Source organism: Triticum urartu, chromosome 4 (assembly GCF_003073215.2).
Source record: "Triticum urartu cultivar G1812 chromosome 4, Tu2.1, whole genome shotgun sequence".
Classification (NCBI taxonomy): domain Eukaryota; kingdom Viridiplantae; phylum Streptophyta; class Magnoliopsida; order Poales; family Poaceae; genus Triticum; species Triticum urartu.
The window spans coordinates 570,189,191-570,209,897 of NC_053025.1; the positions used below are offsets into that span (position 1 = coordinate 570,189,191).

Below are 20,707 nucleotides of genomic sequence, written 5' to 3' on the forward strand. Positions count from 1 at the left end.
GAAGTGACAGGCACCGCGTTAGGCTGGTTTCACAGAGCAGCGCTCACTGTCCGCTTCCAACGGTGGAAGGTTAACAGGCCGCTGCACCATGGGCTCGTTCTGGTTCGGAGTCCTTCCATAACAGACCACCATCTTTTTTTTTAATTTTTTAATGGAAAATTCGGTGGCTCAGTCACGTATGTTTTTTATTTTTCATTCATTTAATGAAAAATATTTTACCGGGCTCAATCTCTCATATGCTTCCGTTTGTATTCTTCTGATGAAAATTATTTTACTGAGCTCAAATCTCATATGTTTCCATTTTGATTCTTCCAATGAAAATTATTTTACTGAGCTCAAATCTCATATGTTTCCATTTTGATTCTTCTAATGAAAAATATTTTACTGGGCTCAATCTCTCATATGCTTCCATTTGTATTCTTCTGATGAAAATTATTTTACTGAGCTCAAATCTCATATGTTTCCATTTTGATTCTTCCAATGAAAATTATTTTACTGGGCTCAAATCTCATATGTTTCCATTTTGATTCTTCTAATGAAAATTACTTCAGTGAGCTCAAATCTCATATGTTTCCATCCACAAAAAAAAAATTCTCATATGTTTCCATTTGTATCCATCTAATGAGAATTACTCTACTGGCTCATCTCTTCATCAGTGGAGGGATACCATGCACTGCACCACTGGCCCAGGTCATTCCATAACCAAAATTTCTTTTATTCCACCCTTTCAATTCTATCTTTTGTAAATAATAAAACAAACATAGATTCCTTGGATACATGATATTAGTAATTGCATCAGCTGATCACTGCAAAGATTGCAACTCATACATGAAATATCTATGACAATCTTTTCCATTCAGAATATATAGCCACATTGCATCCACTTGCAGATGCCAAAAGTTCCCAGCCAAGAAGGAATTCCAAAGCATAAACATAGAATTAGGGTGTGATTTGGTTTGTGCCCAAATCATCAAGCCAAACTTGTTGCCAATCGTTGGCTAGCCAAATTTGGGGTAGCATTGGTTTTGGCACAAACCAAACACTGTTATTCCATTTCTTACATTTCAAGTCTATATAGTCTGCTGCTACAATACATATGCCAAATAGGAATAAAACCACATCCATGGACATGAGGGTGAAGTGCAATTTCTGCTGCCTATCGCCAGCAGCATCGGCTAACCAAAATCCTAAAGTGTCAGCTCAGAAAGATCACGGGTGCTTCCGGATACACCATTGGTGCTACGGAAGGTTCTTGTTCGTCTCACGATGACAACCATTGCTCTGGCCCCCTCTTTGATAAACATCAAGCAACTTGGTTGACACCTCAGAATTTGTAGGAATGGAATCAATCGATGATGTTCAATGCGGTAACATGATGCCTCCCCCCCCCGTGGGGTACTGTCGTCGTACTGGCATCCATATTTCAGCTTCTAATCAAGGGCTTTCTTTCAAAATCTGATTATCTTTCTGACAACAATTAAATACATTTGAACATGTATCCACTTGACAGACAGACACATTCAAACTTGGAGCACTTGGCAATGGATAATGTGGGTCTTTAAATGACGCCCTGCAATTGTTGCCCACAAGTTTGCCATGAAAGACCTGTGCTGGCCCTTCCGGGCAAAACTCTCCCACATGCGGGCACTGTCAATCTCAATAACTGTTGTTGGGTCACAGACATCAACAAGGGTGATGCCCATGTTATTACGGATAACACAGATCTTTCCATCCAGTGAGACCAAAGCCACAGCTTCAAAAGACCGTGAGCTGCCCAGATGGCGTCGACTGTCCATGAACCTTGTCCACAATCCCTTGTCCCCATCATAAACTCTTAGCTTGCAGGCATCCCGACAATCCACTGAATAAAGACGACCGTTAAATGAAATGCTTGGATTCCGTAAGCCTGCAACCAGTTCATTACCAGTGGTTGACCACATGTTGGATGTTGGCAGATAGACCTCGCTCACAATCTGCCGGTGAGAATCAAATCCTTTTAGGAACCACTTGCCATCATATACAACTCCAATGAAAGGCACCATTCCTATGCTCATTTCAGTAATGCAAGACCATCTATTCCTGTTCGGATTGTAAACCTCTGCAGACCTTAGAGTTCTCTGTATCCCTTCACACTCCCCACCAGCAACATAGAGGCAGTTGTTTATGACACAAAAACCAAAGAAATGCCGCTTCCGTAGCATATCTGGGGCCCGGTGCCATTTGTTTGTCCGAGTATTGTAAAATACAACACGCCTCATAGAACCTCGCACTGAGTCTTTGCCACCAAATAAGTACAAATAGCAGCCACTGAGAACAGCGCAACCAAATCCCACGGCTTCCGAATACTCTGGCGGTACTGGAGGAAGTGACTTCCAGAGCTGGTGCACCGGGTCAAAGGCATGCCAAGATATTTTCTGATCACGATCCCTTTTGAAGACATAAACCCATTCTTCTGCCATGCCAAATTTCTTCCGCAGTGAGTAATAATAATTACCAGATAAAAGTCGGCTCCATCTTTTACAGACTAAACGAAGATTAGGGTGCTCCACTCGAGGAACCCGTATCAGACATGAAATAGCCAGGTCATCAGGAAGTCCAGGCAGAAGTGGCGCCTGAGTTCGGCACCTCTCCTTGCGTGAGCTCCTTGACTTGCGCTTGTTCGGTTTGACATCAGGTTGCATGCACAGTCTAGCACCAGGGACGAACTTTCTAGCATTGACAACAGTTTTAAGGCCTCCATCTACCCTGCAGTAGCAGGACACAGATTCTACCTGCAGACACATTGACCAATCATATAAGATGCTTTTATTCATCTGAATGTAGAATGACAAAAGTATATGAAACAAAACCAAAGGGAGTTATCATTTTATCTATGTATTATCATTTATCAAGGATACAAACACAACTTGTCCACTAGCAAAATATCCGTCGAAATAACACTTGGTACCGGAAGAGTGACCATGTTCAGACTCACCATTAATTGTTGTTTATCATATGAAACAGAAGGAACAGATCAGTCATCTGTATTGAAATAAAATCGGCAATAACCTATGGATACAAGATCAAGTGAATGTGACTTGGCTTAGAACTTAGAACACAGGAATATTCTTTTTCCATTGAAACTCCGCATGAGCAAAGAAAAAATAGAACATTTTACAAACAGAAACATGATAAAAAAAAGGAATTAGCACTCGAATTACATTAGTACAGGAGCATTTAGCACCTACTGTTTGAACTGGATTCTAAAATTAGAACAGGCTTGTTTTGGCTTTCGCTGCGATCACTGATCCTAACTGATAAAGATACACTCGGTAAGCTCCTTCAGCCACACATAAATGCATCAGACACAACTATTCCATGCGAAGAAGACCATGCAGAAAAGAGATGAAATTACCACAATTATGTGTACTGCTCATATGATATTTCCAAGTCACTAACCAAAGGATTAGCACTTGTACAGTATCTCTAAGATTAAAGCAAAACTAACATGCCATTAAAATAATTTCACAGAAATAAAGGATCAGCCACCTCCATGGTTACTACCTTGACTCCGGACTCCAGAAACAACCAGAAGCCCATATCCAAACTCAAATCACAAAAATGAACATAATTTTGACCACACACTTGGAAGAAAAAAACTCTATGCCCAAAAATGCCTTAATCAGTTGCAAGACCATAAGTATGAACCAAACCTAGAGCAATGATCCTAACTCAACATGCATACAAAATTCTCAAGTAATACTGCTTCTGACTGAGAAAATAGCACTTAAACATCATCTATAAGCTTAAAGCAACACTAACTATAACCCAAATAATTTCACAAAACAAAAAGAGAAGTATACCGGTCTCTTTATCACAAATGTGTAATGCTCATATAAGATTTCCATGTAATAGTGTTACTTTCTTTTAAACCAAAGAAGTGGAACTTGCACAATATCTCTAAGCTAAAAGCAACACTAACATGTCACTAAAATAGCACCTCCATAGTTACCTTGAAACCCAAAATCACAAACAACCCGGAGGACCAAGATTCGAACTGAAATAACAAAAATGAACATAATTTTGACTGCACCCTTGGAAGATAATAACTCTAAGCCAAAAAAAATATCCTTGATCAATTGTAAGATCATAAGTTCGAACCAAAAGCATCGACTCCAGAGAATAACCCTAAGTCAATGTACATACGAAATTCTCATGCAATGCGGCTGTTTCTAACCAAGAAAGTGGCACTTGCATATCATCTTTAAGCTTAAAGCAACACTAAAATGTAACCCAAATGATTTCCCAAAACAAAAAAGGAAAAGGATACCAGTCTGCCCGTCAATAATTTGAACGCAAACTCCAAAAACAAACCTTAAGGGCCCCGATTCAAACCCAAATCACACACACATAAAAAGCAGAAAATATCCTGGATCATTTGCAAGATCATAACTTCCAACTGAACACGGCAACTTCTAAGAATTAATCCTGGAGAAAGAGCAGTGCTTGAGGCTCAAGGTTTTCAAGTCGATGAGTCGACAAGTCGTTCTGGGGTAGGGGAGGAGCAGGCCTGCAGCAGCCGGCGGCAACCAGGGGAGGAGCAGACCGGCAGCCGCAGCAACTAGGGGAGGAGCAGACCAGCAGCAGCAGCAACCAGGGGAGGAGCAGACCAGCTTGCGGCGGCGCCGGCCAAGAGAGAGGGTTGCAGGAGAGGTTTGGGCGGGGGAGTGGACTGGGCGATCTAGGTTTCCAGGGGGGATTGGGCAAGCTAATAAGAAAACAATATGACAGGTGGGGCCAATTTGACTCGTTCGACTCAAAAACCATGACTAGTCGATTGAGTCACTTAATGAACGTATACAGGTTGTGGTATTGAGCAATCAATTTCCCAGTCTTCCATTGTGGTATTAACACTTAATGAACGTATACAGGTTTGTAAAAAAATCAAAGCATTAGAAGCTCCTACAATGATACTACAACTTGGGGGGGGGGGGGGGGGGGTGGTCTAAGAGTGGTTCCTGTTTTGGAAGGAGAACAGGGGTTGGGAAGGAGGGGCTTGAATTCTATGTGAACAATTCCTCTATTCATTAAAAGATTAAGCAATCAATTTGCCGGTCTTCTTCTTACTATCCATCGTGGTATTACCACTTTATGAATGTATACAAGTTTTTTAACAAATCAAAGGATTAGAAGCTCCTACATTGACACTACAACAGGGCAAGGGGCGCGGGGGGGGTGGTGGTCTTCAATTTTGTGTGAACCATTGTATTTATTCAAAATTTAAGCTATTAATTTTTTTTTCATTCGCCAACCTTCTTTCTAGTGTCCATTGTGTTATTACCATTTAATGAGCGTATACAGGTTTGGAAGCAAATTACAAGTGTGGATCATCGTTGTAATCTTCAATTATGTGTAAACCAATACTTACATATCCAGCTTAACTCGATCCAAACAAAAGAGGTTTGCTCGACTATAAAATTCCATTGGACCTAACCTCTCCCAACACAATGGCAACTCTAGCCCTCATCACTCCATCGCAGCCTCCAAACTCCTGAAAAAACGAACCCTAGCCAACCGGCTACTACAGTGTTCTCCTTCAAAACCACACCACCCAAAGAACGATCCTTACTTGGGGGGTGGGGGGGCTAGTCAAGACTCATGGTCGACTGGTCGACATGAGTTACCAGGGGAGGAGCACACGTGCAGCAGCCGGCGGCAACCAAGGGAGGAGCAGACCAGCTTTCAGCGGCGCCAGCTGGCAAGATTGTGGGGCGGCGGCACCGGCCAAGAGAGGGTCACGGGAGAAGTTTGGTTGGAAGGGGGGAGGGGACTGGGCGATCTAGGTCTCCAGGGGGATTGGGCAAGCAAATAGAAAAAAAAATATGACAGGTGGGGCCAATTTGACTCGTTCGACTCAAAAACCACGACTAGTCGATTGAGTCGCTCAACTCAGCCAACTAGTCAAGTCGACATGTTGAGTCGACCTGCCAGTTGCGACTCGTCGACTAGTCGTGACTAGTCGTTCGACTCAAAAACAGTGCTAAGGCTAAACAAAGATCGGCCCTCACAAGTAATCTGAGCATACGAGTTATACTGGCAAGTGGATTCACTTTCTCTGTGCGCTTAATCCATGTCAAGATTAAGCAAAATCTCCGATCGATCCACCCAATTATACCTCAATGAGTGGAGGTACTCTCACAGCCTCTCTATAACAAAACCCCAAAATAGATACAGAAGGATTTGATCTGAAACCAGTAGTAATCCCCGCGGCCAAATGTGCATGAGGTTTAGTCTAAGAGTGGTTCCGGTTTTGGAAGGAGAACAGGGGTTGGGAAGGAGGGGCTTGAATTCGCCCTATAGTGAGTCGTATTACAATTCACTGGCCGTCGTTTTACAACGTCGTGACTGGGAAAACCCTGGCGTTACCCAACTTAATCGCCTTGCAGCACATCCCCCTTTCGCCATTCAAAGGATTAGAAGCTCCTACATTGATACTACAACTAGGCGAGGGGGGGGTCTTCAATTTTGTGTGAACCATTGCTTTTATTCAAAATGTTAAGCTATTAATTTTTTTTTCATTCGCCAACCTTCTTTCTAGTGTCTATTGTGTTATTACCATTTAATGAGCGTATACAGGTTTGGAAGCAAATTACAAGTGTGGATCACCTTTGTAATCTTCAATTCTGTGTAAACCAATACTTACATATCCAGCTTAACTCGATCCAAACAAAAGAGGAGGTTTGCTCGACTATAAAATTCCATTGGACCTAACCTCTCCCAACACAATGCCAACTCTCGCCGTCATCACTCCATCGCAGCATCCAAACTCCTGAAAAAACGAACCCTAGCCAGCCGGCTACCGCAGTGTTCTCCTTCGGAAACACACCACCCAATGTACGATCCTTACTTGGGGGTGGGGGGCTAGTCAAGACTCATGGTCGACTAGTCGACATGAGTTACCAGGGGAGAAGCACACATGCACCAGTCGGCGGCAACCAGGGGAGGAGCAGACCAGCTTGCAGCGGCGCCAACCGGCAGGATTGTGGGGCGGCGGCACTGGCCAAGAGAGGGTCACAGGAGAAGTTTGGTTGGAAGGGGGGAGGGGACTGGGCGATCTAGGTCTCCTGGGAGGATTGGGCAAATAGAAAAAAAATATGACAGGTGGGGCCAATTTGACTCGTTTGACTCAAAACCCCACGACAAGTCGATTGAGCCGCTCAACTCAGCCAACTAGTCAAGTCGACATGTTGAGTTGACCTGCCAGTTGCGACTCGTCGAGTAGTCACGACTGGTCGTTCGACTCAAAAACAGTGCTGAGGCTAAACAAAGATCGGCCCTCACAAGTAATAGCATACGAGTTATACTGGCAAGTGGATTCACTTTCTCTCTATGCGCTTAATCCATGTCAAGATTAAGCAAAATCTCTGATCGATCCACCCAATTATACCTCAAGGAGTGGAGGAACTTTCACAACCTCTCTATAACAAAACGCCAAAATAGATACAGAAGGATTTGATCTAAAACCAGTAGTAATCCCCGCGGCCAAATGTGCATGAGGTTTAGTCTAAGAGTGGTTCCTGTTTTGGAAGGAGAACAGGGGTTGGGAAGGAGGGGCTTGAATTCTATGTGAACAATTGCTCTATTCATCAAAAGATTAAACAATCAATTTGTCATTCTTCTTCTTACTATCCATTGTGGTATTACCACTTAATGAATGTATACAAGTTTTTTAACAAATCGAAGGATTAGAAGCTCCTACATTGATACTACAACTGAGCGAGGGAGGGGGGTCTTCAATTTTGTGTGAACCATTGCTTTTATTCAAAATGTTAAGCTATTAATTTTTTTCATTCGCCAACCTATTTTCTAGTGTCTATTGTGTTATTACCATTTAATGAGCGTATACAGGTATGGAAGTAAATTACAAGTGTGGATCATCGTTGTAATATTCAATTCTGTGTAAACCAATACTTACATATATCAAGCTTAACTCGATTCAAACAAAAGAGGTTTGCCCGACTATAAAATTCCATTGGACCTAACCTCTCCCAACACAATGCCAACTCTCACCCTCATCAGTCCATCGCAGCATCCAAAAACCTAAAAAAACAAACCCTAGCCAGCCGGCTACTACAGTGTTCTCCTTCGAAAACACACCACCCAAAGAACGATCCCTACTTGGGGGGTGGGGGGGCTAGTCAAGACTAATGGTCGACTAGTCGACATGAGTTACCAGGGGAGGAACACACATGCAACAGCTGGCGGCAACCAGGGGAGGAGCAGACCGGCCTGCAGCGGCGCCAGCCGGCAGGATTGTGGGGCGGCGGCCCTGGCCTGGAGAGGGTCACGGGAGAAGTTGGGTTGGAAGGGGGGAGGGGACTGGGCGATCTAGGTCTCCAGGGGGATTGGGCAAGCAAATAGAAAAAAATATGACAAGTCGGGTCAATTTGACTCGTTTGACTCAAAAACCACGACTAGTCGATTGAGTCGCTCAACTCAGCCGACTAGTCAAGTCGACATGTTGAGTCAACCTACCAATTGCAACTCGTCGACTAGTCGTGACTGGTCGTTCGACTCAAAAACAGTGTTGAGGCTAAACAAAGATCGGCCCTCACAAGTAATCTGAGCATACGAGTTATACTGGCAAGTGGATTCACTTTCTCTCTGTGCGCTTAATCCATGTCAAGATTAAGCAAAATCTCCGATCGATCCACCCAATTATACCTCAAGGAGTGGAGGAACTCTCACAACCTCTATAACAAAACGCCAAAATAGATACAGAAGGATTTGATCTGAAACCAGTAGTAACCCCCACGGCCAAATGTGCATGAGGTTTACTCTAAGAGTGGTTCCTGTTTTGGAAGGAGAACAGGGGTTGGGAAGGAGGGGCTTGAATTCTATGTGAACAATTGCTCTATTCGGGAGTGGCATAAGCAAAGTAGGCAAAAACTAGAGTGGCAAAAACAAAGTTTTCCCATCTTCTCCTTCGTCAAAAGATTAAGCAATCAATTTGCCGGTCTTCTTACTATCCATTGTGGTATTGCCACTTAATGAATGTATACAAGTTTTTTAACAAATCAAAGGATTAGAAGCTCCTACATTGATACTACAACTGGGCGAGGGGGGGGGTCTTCAATTTTGTGTGAACCATTGCTTTTATTCAAAATGTTAAGCTATTAATTTTTTTCATTCGCCAACCTTCTCTCTAGTGTCTATTGTGTTATTACCATTTAATGAGTGTATACATGTTTGGAAGCAAATTACAAGTGTGGATCATCTTTGTAATCTTCAATTCTGTGTAAACCAGTACTTACATATCCAGCTTAACTCGATCCAAACAAAAGAGGTTTGCTCGACTATAAAATTCCATTCGGCCTACGCTCTCCGAACACAATGCCAACTCAAGCCCTCATCACTCCATCGCGGCCTCCAAACTCCTGCAAAATCGAATCATGGCCAGTCGGCTACTACAGTTTTCTCCTTCAAAAACACGCCACCCAAAGGATGATCGACTAGTCGACCTGAGTTACCAGGGTAGGAGCAGACCTGCAGCAACCGGCGGCAACCAGGGGAGGAGCTGCAGCAACCAAGGGAGGAGCAGACCAACTTGCGGCGACGCCGGCCGGTAGGATTGCGGGGCGGCGGCGCCGGCCAAGAGAGAGGGTCGCGGGAGAAGTTTGGTCGAAAGGGGGGAGGGGACTGGCGATCTAGGTTTCCAGGGGGATTGGGTAAGCAAATAGGAAAAAAATGACAGTTGGGGCCAAATTGACTCGTCCGACACTCGCTCGACTCAGCCAACTAGTCAGTCGACATGTCGACTGGTCGTTCGACTCAAAAATAGTGTTGAGGCTAAACAAAGATCGACCCTCACTAGTAATCTGAGCATACGAGTTACACTCACAAGTGGATTCACTTTCTCTCTGTGCGCTTAATCCATGTCAAGATTAAGCAAAATCTCCGATCGATCCACCCAATTGTACCTCAAGGAATGGAGGAACTCTCACAAGCTCTCTATAACAAAACCCCAAAATAGATACAGAAGGATTTGATCTGAAACCAGTAGTAACCCGTGGCTAAATGTGCATGAGGTTTAGTCTAAGAGTGGTTCCTATTTTGGGAGGAGAACGGGGGTTCGGAGGGGGGCATGAATTCTGTGCGAATAGTTGCTTTTTTTCATCAAAATACTAAGCAATGAATTTCCCGGTCTTCTTCTTACTATCCATTGTGGTATTACCACTTAATGAACGTATACATGTTTACAACTAGGGTATTCAAAATGTTAAGCTATGAATAATTTCATTCACCAACCTTCTTTCTAGTGTCTATTGCGTTATTCCCATTGAATGAGCGTATACAGTTTGGAAGCAAATTATAAGTGTGGATCTTCTTTGTAATCTTCAATTGTGTGTAAACCAATACTTACATATCCAGCTTACCTCGATCCAAACAAGAGGTTTGCTCGGCTTTAAAATTCCATTGGACCTCCCAACTCCCAACACAATGCCCTCATCACTCCATCGCATCCTTCATAATCCTGGACAAACGAACCCTAGCCAGCCGGCTACTACAGTGTTCTCCTTCAAAAACACACCACCCAAAGAATGATCCTTACTTAGGGGGGGGGGACTAGTCAATATTCATGGTCGACTAGTCGACGTGAGTTGCCAGGGGAGGAGCAGACCTGCAGCAGCGGGCGGCAATCAATGGAGTAGACTAGCAGTCGTAGCAACCAGGGGAGGAGCAGACCAGCATAAACAGAAACCAGGGGAGGAGCAGACCAGCTTGCGACGGCGCCGGCCGGCAGGATTGTGGGGCAGCTGCGCCGACCAAGAGAGAGGGTCACAGGAGAAGTTTAGGTCGGGGGCGCGGGGGTTGAGCGATCTAGGTTTCCAGGGGAGATTGGGCAAGCAAATAGAAGAAACAAATTACAGGTGGGGCCAATTTGACTCGTCGACTCAAAACCACGACAGGTCGATTGAGTTGCTCGACTCAGCCAAGTAGTCTAGTCGACATGTTGAGTCGGCCTGCCAGTTGCGACTCGTTGACTAGTCGTTCGACTCAAAAACAATGGTGAGGCTAAACAAAGATCGGACCTCACCAGTAATCTGACCATAGGAGTTGCAATGGCAATTGGATTCACCTTATCTCTGTGCACTTAAGCCATGCCAAGATTAAGCAAAATCTCCAATTGATTCACCCAATTGTACCTCAAGGAGTTGAGGAACTCTCACAACCTCTCTCTAACAAAACCCCAAAATAGATACAAAAGGACTTGATCTAAAACCAATAGTAACCCGCGTCCAAATGTGCCTGACGTTTAGTCTAAGAGTGGTTCCTTTTTTGGGAGGAGAACAGGGGTTGGCAAGGGAGGCTTGAATTTTGTGTGAACAATTGCTTTTATTCTTCAAAATATTAAGCAATCAATTTGCCGGTCTTCTTACTATCCATTGTGGTATTACCACTTAATGAACGTATACAGGTTTCTAAAGAAATCAAAAGATTAGAAGCTCCTACATTGATACTACAACTGGGCGAGGGGGGGGGGGGTCTTCAATTTTGTGTGAACCATTGCTTTTATTCGAAATGTTAAGCTATTAATTTTTTGAAAAAAGTCCATTTTCCTCCCCTCAACAAAGTGGCTGGTTCACATAACACCCTGACCATTTTTTCTGCTCCCTTAACCCCCTGATTTATCCTATACCGTTCACAAAACATCTTAGCTGGGTTTGCTCATTTGTTTTGCTGACGTGAAGGTAGTCAAAGCGGTATTTGACCAATGGGGCACCCTTGTCAGGTTGGGGCTCCTTGACCCCGCCGTTAGCCGGCGACTCCTCAGAGCTCCGCCACCTGACCGCATCTCCTTCCCCCCGCGCAGCGTGCCGGTCTCTGTCTTCCCTCTCGCCTAGCCGCCCATCCAATCTCCACAAGGCCACGCTATGGCGCGCATCTCGTCGTCTAGCTTGGGATGGAGGACAACATCATCTCCTCTGCCATGCAAAAAACGGGCATCGGCCTGGGTCAGAAGACCATGCGCCATAGAACACGACGAGGGCGAGGAGCTGACCAACGACACCAACCTGACGCAACCGAGCACACGGTCCATCTCCTGCCGCCGCACCAAGCGCTCGCACTAACGCCATGCCTCGGAGGAGCACCCCCGCGGCGTACGGAGAACCCGCTGCCTCGATCTCTTCCTCTGGCGACCCCTACTTCTTCTCCTTTGTTTCCCGAGCAACATGGTGCTCCCCTGAAGTACAACCCTTCCATTTTGAGCTGCGCATCTCCGAGGACCTCGCACATCGTGGCCAAGCTCTGCTGCCCGCTGCAATTCATTTTACTGCTCTGTAGAAGATGTAGGGGAGGTCGGTGAGCGCGGCGCGAACAACTGAGGCGCTGGCCGGAGTGTCTTCACTGCGCTGTAGAAGAGGCATGGGAGGTAGGTGAGCGCGGCCATGGGCGACCAAGGCGTTGGCCGGAGCACGACGACGTGCAGCAGGCACAGGACGTAGCGGCGCTCACCGTGGTGATGTCTAGGATCCTGGCTAGTGTGCCGCGGACCGGAAGCGTTGAGTAGAGAGTCCTCGGGCGTCTTGCCGACGCCCAATTTAGTGCAGAGAACAGTGGTCGGATGCGAGGGAGGGAGCTCGGGGGCGACGCTCTAGGGGACACTCTAGCCGATCCCCTTGACGTGGAGGTACAGGGGAACGAGGCGGGACTTAGGGACAAGCTAGATGGCCTTGGGGTATTTTCAGGCCACGAGGAGACAAGCGGTGGCCGTGGAAGAAGCAGCTCAGAGCTCGGTGTGGAAGAAAAACAAGGCTCAAAATTGTGACGTGGTTTCCAGGGACCCACTAGCTGGTCAAATACCGCTTTGACCACGTCCATGTCAGCAAACAATCTGAGCAAACCCATCAGAGAGGAATTTTGAACGGTACTGAATAGATTAGGGGGTTAAGGGAACTGAAAAAATAATCAGGGGGTTATGTGAACCGGTCACTTTGTTGAGGGTAGTAAAATGGACTTTTTTCTAATTTTTTTCATTCGCCAACCTTCTTTCTAGTGTCTATTATGTTATTACCATTAAATGAGCGTATACAGGTTTGGAAGTAAATACAAGTGTTGATCTTTGTCATCTTCAATTATGTGTAAACCAATACTTACATAACCAACTTAACTCGATCCAAACAAAAGAAGTTTGCTCGGCTATAAAATCCCATTGGACCTCCTCTCGCCCAACACAATGCCAACTCTCACCCTCATCACTCCATCGCAACCTTCTTTGGGGTGTCTATTGTGTTAATACCATTTAACGCCATTAGTGTCAAACAAAAGAGGTTTGCTCGGCTATAAAAACCCATTGTACCACCCCTCTCCCGACCCAATGCCAACTCAAACGCTCGTCAATCAAGCGCAGCCTCGGAACTCCTGAACCAATAAACATGGACTGAACTATCAAACCCTAGTCGGTCGGCTACTACAATGTTCTCCTTCGGAAACACATTACTTAGCCTAAACCTTGTAGAATACAGTGCCCTGCCCTGCCACCCAAAGAATGATCCTTACCGAGGGATCCCGGCTACAGAGCACGTGCGAGGGTCGTTACCTCCCCTTAAAACCAAAGCATTTGCAAAGGTGTGAGGACTTCTCCTTACTGCAATTGATTTTATTTGAAATATTAAAAACTAAATTGCCAATATTCTTTCCATTTTTATTGCGATATTACCATTTAGTCAATGAATGTCTGCAAAAAATAGAAGTTTTAAACCTCCTAAGCCCATAGAATTTGCCAATCTTCTTCATAGTATCGATTACGGTATTACCATTTAATGACTGTAAATGTTCAAGAAAGCGTTATCAGGCGGCGCTTAATCGCGCTTGAGTATGGCCTAACGCCTCGCTTCGCCCATAGCGTGCTTTACCGGCCGATTTTACCATTAACCGCAAGATGAGTACGTTGCACGCTATTAGGCTAGGGGGAAGCAATGGGGTCAGTCAGGTGGGAGGGAAAGGTGGGTATAAAGGGCTAGGCCAAAATTGGCATGTTCGGCTAGGGTTAGAACGGAAGGATATTGGGAAAGGAGACGTTGTTGCAGCGCCGGTTGCCCCTGTCTGATTCCACCAGCAGCTGCTTTCGTCCTCGACAGCCGGCGGCAACTCCGAGAAGCAAGGCTCCCTGGTCTTCCTCCTCGACGACTACACCTATTAGTCCAAATGAGGACCAATCGATTCCTTCCTCTCCCCTCCTCTTCTATTCTCAATTGTTCGTCTCCTCTCCCTCTCCTCTTATGCAAAAGTGCTCCTCTTCCTCCTCTGCTCTCTCTTGTTCTCACTTACTCAGTTCCTCTCATTTAGACATTTAATCATTTGCTAATTCCAGCAATAGTTGTTGGCATTGTTTTTAAGGCGTCACCTAGGCGACGCTTAGGCGTCAAGGCGTTCCTAGGTCACAAGGCGTCGGCCTTGCCTTAGCCACATGCTTAAGGCGTCCGCCTTAGGTCATAGGTCGTCCACCTAGGCGCCAATCTGCCCGCCTTAGGCAAATCTGGATGCATCAGGCAGGGGCAGGGGTAGGGGCTTCAAGTGGGAAACAAAGTCTTGGGTGGGAACAAGAGGATCTCGCATGCCAACAGTTACAAACAGGGGGAATCAGAGAGATTGAACCAGTTTTCCCCCACCTGGACCTTTGGTGAAGGCTGGAGCTGCAGATCCAATCCGCCCCCACCTCCTCTCACGTAGCTTCTCCCCCTCTCAGGCGGATTCTCCCCCTCCTCTCTAGCAAAACCTCCTCGCCCTCCTCTTCGGAAGATCCTCCTCAGCTCCTCTCCAAGAAAGCATTGGTTTTACCTCCTCCCACTACCAAATTCTACTCTATTCTACTACTTAGAACCCTCAAGGCATCAACTTGCCGCTTAAGCGGTGAGCGCCCCCCCCCCCCCCAGCGACTTACCTCGCCTTACCGGCATAAAAGCATTGGTTGTTGGTTGTTTATTTAGAAATAGGAAAGGCACTCAAGAGGATTTTGTCTAGTATGGAGTCAGGAGATGATGCTAGTAATGTTGCTCCTACTGTCTGAACATCATGTGTTTTTGCTATGGTGTGAACTTCTATTTTAGATACTATTTCAATTACCTAAACTATGTTTCCTATTTTCCTGTGCATATTATTCAGAAGGAGCTAGATTCTAAGGAATTTATAAAAAAAACACTTAATTGCGGTTAAACTATGCTTAAGCGCTCAATGCTCTGAGTTGTGGCATTCCAATTCGCTTACCCTTACCGACTTTTTGAACACTGATGAATATATACATGTTCATAAACAAATTCAAAGATTAGAAGCTCCTACATTCTACTTACTATTGTGGTAGTAACATTTATTTAGCATATACTGATTTGCAAGCAAATTACAGGTGCTACATTTAATGACAATATGCAGGTTTGTAAACAAACTAAAAGATTAGAAGCTCCTACATTTATACTACAACCAGGGTGGGAGTTCCTGAATTATGTGTGAACCATTGCTTTTATTCGAAATCTCAAGGTATTAATTATTTAATTCGCCAACCTTCTTTGGGGTGTCTATTGTGTTAATACCATTTAACGCTATTAGTGTCTATTGTGTTACCATTTCATGAGTGTATACAGGTTTGGAAGCAAATTAGAAGTGCAAATCTTCTTTGTAGTCTTCGTTCTCTGTGAACCAATAATTAAATATCCAACTTAACTCAATTCAAACAAAAGAGGTTTGCTCGGCTATAAAACCCATTCTACCTCCCCTCTTCCGACCCAATGCGAACTCAAACCCTCGTCAATCAAGCGCAGCCTCGGAACTCCTGAACCAACAAACATGGACTGAACTATCAAACCCTAGTCGGTCGGCTACTACAACGTTCTCCTTCGGAAACACATTACTTAGCCTAAACCGAGTAGAATACAGTGTCCTGCCCTGCCACCCAAAGAACGATCCTTACCGAAGGATCCTGGCTACAGAGCACGTGAGAGGATCGTTACCTCCCCTTAAAACCAAAGTGCTTTGCAAAGGTGTGAGGACTTCTCCTTACTGGAATTGCTTTTATTTGAAATATTAAACTACAATTAAATTGCCAATATTGTTTCCATTTTTATTGTGGTATTACCATTTAGCCAATGGATGTCTACAAAAAATAAAAGTTTTAAACCTCCCAAGCTCATAGAATTTGCCTATCTTCTTTCTAGTATCGATTACAGTATTACCATTTAATGACTGTCAATGCTCAAGAAAGCGTTATTAGGCGGCGCTTAATCGTGCTTAAGCACTAAGTAGGCGCTTAATCGTGCTTAAGCACTAAGTAATGGCCTAACGCCTCGCCTCTACCATAAGCACATAATTTAGCATTGAGCTAAATTAAGCTTGCTTTAGCGGCCAATTTAGCACTAACCGCAAGCCGAGTGTGTTGCACGCTATTATGCTAGGGGAAAAGCATTGGGGTCAGTCAGGCAGGAGGGAAAAGGAGGGGTATAAAGGGCTAGGCCAAAATTGGCAAGTTCGGCTAGGGTTAGAACGAACGGAAGCCAGGAAAGGAGAGGTTGTTGCGGCCGCAGTTGCCCCTGTCTGATTACACTGGCAGCTGCTTTCCTCCTCGGCAGCCAGCGGCAACTCCGAGTCGCAAGGCTCCCTGGTCCTCCTCGACGTCTACACCAATCAGTTCAGGTGAGGACCGACCGATTCCTTCCTCTCCTCTCCTCCTCTTTTGTTCTTCAATTCTTCCTCCCCTCCTCCTCTCCCTCTTCTCTTGTGTAGAAGTGCTCCTCTTCCTCCTCTGCTCTCTCTTGTTCTCTCTTACTCAATTGCTCCTCCCATTTAGACATTTAGTCATCGGTTAATTCCAGCAACAATTGTTGGCATTGTTTTAAGGCGTCCCTAAGGCATCGCCTAGGCGATGCTTAGGCGTCAGACGCTCCCAGGTCACAAGTCATCGGCCTTTCCTTAGACACATGCTTCAGGTGTCTGACTTAGGTCATAGGGCGTCCAAGTCGTCCGCCTAGGCTCCAATCTGCCTGCCTTAGGCATATCTGGATGCCTCGGGCAGGGGCTTCAGGCGGGAAATAAAGTCTTGGGCGGGAACGAAGGGAGGGGACCAAAGGCTCTCGCGCGCCAACAGTTATGAACAGGGGAATCGGAGAGATCGAACCAGTTTTCCCCCACCTGGACCTTTGGTGGCGGCTGGAGCTGCAGATCCAATCCGCTCCCACCTCTCCCGCAGCTTGTCCCCCTCCTCTCAGGCGGATACTCCCCGTCATCTCTAACAGATCCTACTCCCCCTCCTCTCCTGCAGCTTCTCCCCTCCTCTCCGGCAGATCCTCCTCGGCTTCTCTTCAGGACAGCATTGGTTTTACCTCCTCCCGCTACCAAATTCTACTCAATTCTGCTGCTTAGAACCCTCTAAGGCGTCGCCTTGACTTATACCATAGCGCTTAGGCGGTGAGGACACCGCCCTCCCCCCCCCCTCCCCCCCAGCGCCTTGCCTCGCCCTACCGCCTTAAAAACATTAGTTGTTGGTTGTTTACTTAGGAATAGCACAGGCACTTAAGAGGAATTTGTCTAGTATGGAGTCGGAGATGATGCTTGCTACTGTTGGACATGTGTTTGAGCTATTGTGTGAACTTCTATTTTAGATACTATTTCAATTACCTATGATATGTTTCCTATTTTTCATGTGCATATTATTCAAAAGGAGCTAGATTCTAACGAATTTATAAAAAAAAACAGTTAATTGCGGTTACGCTACGCTTAAGCGCTCAATGCTCTGAGTTGTGGCATTGCAATTCGCTTACGCTTACCGATTTTTTTGAACATTGATGAATATATGCATGTTTGTAAACAAATTAAAAGATTAGAAGCTCCTGCATTCTAGTTTCTATTGTGGTATTAATATTTAATGAGCATATACTGATTTGGAAGCAAATTACAAGTGCTACCATATAATGACAATGTGCAGGTTCGTAAACGAAGTAAAAGATTAGAAGCTCCTACATTGACTCAACCGGGGTGGGGGTTCCTGGATTATGTGTGAACATTGCTTTTCTTCGAAATATGAAGGTATTAATTATTTAATTCGCCAACCTTCTTTGGAGTGTCTATTGTGTCAATACCATTTAACGGTATTAGTGTCTACTGTGTTACCATTTAATGAGCATATACAAATTTGGAAGCAAATTAGAAGTGCAGATCTTCCTTGTAGCCTTCATTCTCTGTGAACCAATAATTACATATCCAACTTAATTCAAACAAAAGAGGTTTGCTCGGCTAAAAAAAACAATGTACCCCCCCCCCCCCACTCTCCTAACCCAATGCGAACTCAAACCCTCGTCAATCAAGCGCAGCCTCCGAACTCCTGAACAAACAAACATGGCATGAACTATCCCTAGTCGGTCGGCTACTACAGTGTTCTCCTTCCGAAACACATTACTCATACTAAACCGAACAGAATACAGTGCCCTGCCCTGTGACCCAGAGAACGATCCTTACCGAGGAATCCCGGCTGGAGAGCACATGCGAGGGTCGTTACCTCCCCTTAAAACCAAAGCGCTTTGCAAAGGTGTGAGGACTTCTGCTTTCTGCTGTTAACCTCCTAATCTGATATAATATATTTATCTTCTTTCAAGTATCTATTACGGTATTAACATCTAATGAATGTAAACAGGTTTGTAAACAAATTAAAAACCATAGCTCCTACATTGATACTACAACTTTGGGGGTGTCTTGAATTCTGTGTGAACCATTGCTTTCATTCAAATCATTAAGCTATTAATTATTTGATTCGTCAATCATCTTTTGAGTGTCTATTGTGGTATTACCATTTAATGGTTTTGAAGCAAATTACAAGTGCAGATCTTCTTTGTGGTCTTCAATTCTGTGGGAACCAATACTTACATATCCAACTTAACTCAAACTGAACAAAAGAGGTTTGCTTGGTTATAAAACCCAGTGGACCTCTTCTCTCCCAACCCAATGCCAACTCACACCCTCGTCACTCTAGCGCAGCCTCCAATCTCCTGAACGAACAAACATGGCATGAACGATCAAACCCTAGCCGGTCGGCTACTACAACATTCTCCTTCGGAAACGCATTACTCAGCCTAGACCGAGTGATACATGGTTTGTTGTGGCTGGCTAGCTAACGTTCGATGGAAAAGAGCACTAGAAAACATCAAAGCACTAGTCATTTTGTCTAATTGGGCCATGCAGCCAGCTACTTGGGCCTTAGCCAGCACCCAGCGACGCACACTGGTCAGCCCCACTGCCCAACCACCAGTGCCGCACCAGGCCAGTGCGCCACGAACCGATTGAGCCAGGCAGCCAGCCCCTCAAAAAAAAAAGCCAGCCCCAGAAAGCAACTCACGCCACGAACCAAAGGGGAAGCGGCTAGCAGAAGCAAAGGGGCAGAGTTATATTTTTCTGAATTTTAGTAGCATTTCAAAATAGCTTGCAGTCTGCAGTGTAGTGATTGGTGGCATTTTAATGTTGTGAATCGCATGTTCCACAAAACAATTTAGGGATTAGTGTGCACTGTTAGTGTGTATGGAGACTACTTTGAATCTGCATCGATTTTTTTTGTTTTAGAGTCCGCCCCACCTCAAAAATAAAATATCGTCCTCCGCCATTGGACACAGGGGCATAGTCTTATACACTAGTATATGTAACATCTAATCTTATTCTGTAAATGTTTGTGCCAAACCGAAATAACAAGAGCTGGAAACATAGAAAATGCACCTTACACAAGATCGCTAAAGCTGGAAACGTGGAAAATGCACCTTACATTTTCCATATGATGGCTTGCCATAACCCATAAGCATTGTGATAATATGAAAGCAAGCGTTCAAAAGCGGAGTCACAATCTCAAATCTACCAAGTTCTTCATCCTACAGCAAAACCTAGCGTTCAAAGGGGGATTTTACTCCCACTTTGGCGTAGTAACCAACCCAGTTGCTGCCCAAATTCAGCGGCCATGGTAAGAAAGAGAGGACAAGGAGCTCACCATGGCTAAGGAGGGCCGTCGGGTAGCGGGGGGGCAGCCACCGACAGAGAGGGCCGCCGCCCGCGTAGATCTGCCGGGGGCCGTGGGAACGCGCAAGGAAGCCGCGTTGACCGTGGATCTGGTGCTGAGGGAGGACGGGGTGGCCGGGCGTCTCGTCGGAGGGAGGTGGCCGTCGCTGGAGAGTCGGCTGAGGGACGCGGAGCTAGAGGGGAAGCAGGGAGGCGTCGCCGACCGGGAGAAGGCGCGGCCACACGGGGAGGCGCTCGGACAGGGCAAGCTCCCAAGTTCTACCGGGGGCTAGTGTTGGCGCTGACACATGTTTTTTCCGGAGATGGTCAGCGGCTCCCAACTGATCGAGAGAATAAATTAGCTCCCCCCACGAACAATATCACACTTTAGATTTAGTTTACGGTTTTTTAACACTAGATTTATGCTGTGTGTTTTTCTAGATGAGATTTATGCTGTGTTGACTTGTACTAGCTGCTATGTGTGATTAGTCAAACAGAAGAAGTAGACAAAAGGTCAAAGAAAATCAAATTGTTTGAGCTTCTACCAGGGGAAATAAGCGGTAACCAAAAAGAAGTCGAAACTTTTGGCTAGATTATTTCTGAACCCCATTTCACGCTTCTGGCGATGTTTGTTCGGTGGAAGAAGACGTTTCCGTCGACTATGAAGGCGTCTGTGATGACTTCGAAGATATCAAAATATTTTGTC

The 20,707-nt window shown here is 45.3% G+C and overlaps 1 protein-coding gene across 1 annotated transcript; it reads right to left on the reverse strand.

Annotated features, from left to right (window-relative positions):
• Positions 1–834: 834 nt before the first annotated feature.
• Positions 835–20,341, reverse strand: LOC125552758 (F-box/kelch-repeat protein At1g55270-like). Its single transcript, XM_048716428.1, has 2 exons — positions 19,994–20,341; positions 835–2,771 (listed from the first exon to the last, which is right to left on the reverse strand). The coding sequence occupies exons 1-2, from the start codon at positions 19,994–19,996 to the stop codon at positions 1,521–1,523; spliced, it is 1,254 nt and encodes a 417-aa protein (XP_048572385.1). The 5' UTR covers positions 19,997–20,341; the 3' UTR covers positions 835–1,520.
• Positions 20,342–20,707: the final 366 nt, after the last annotated feature.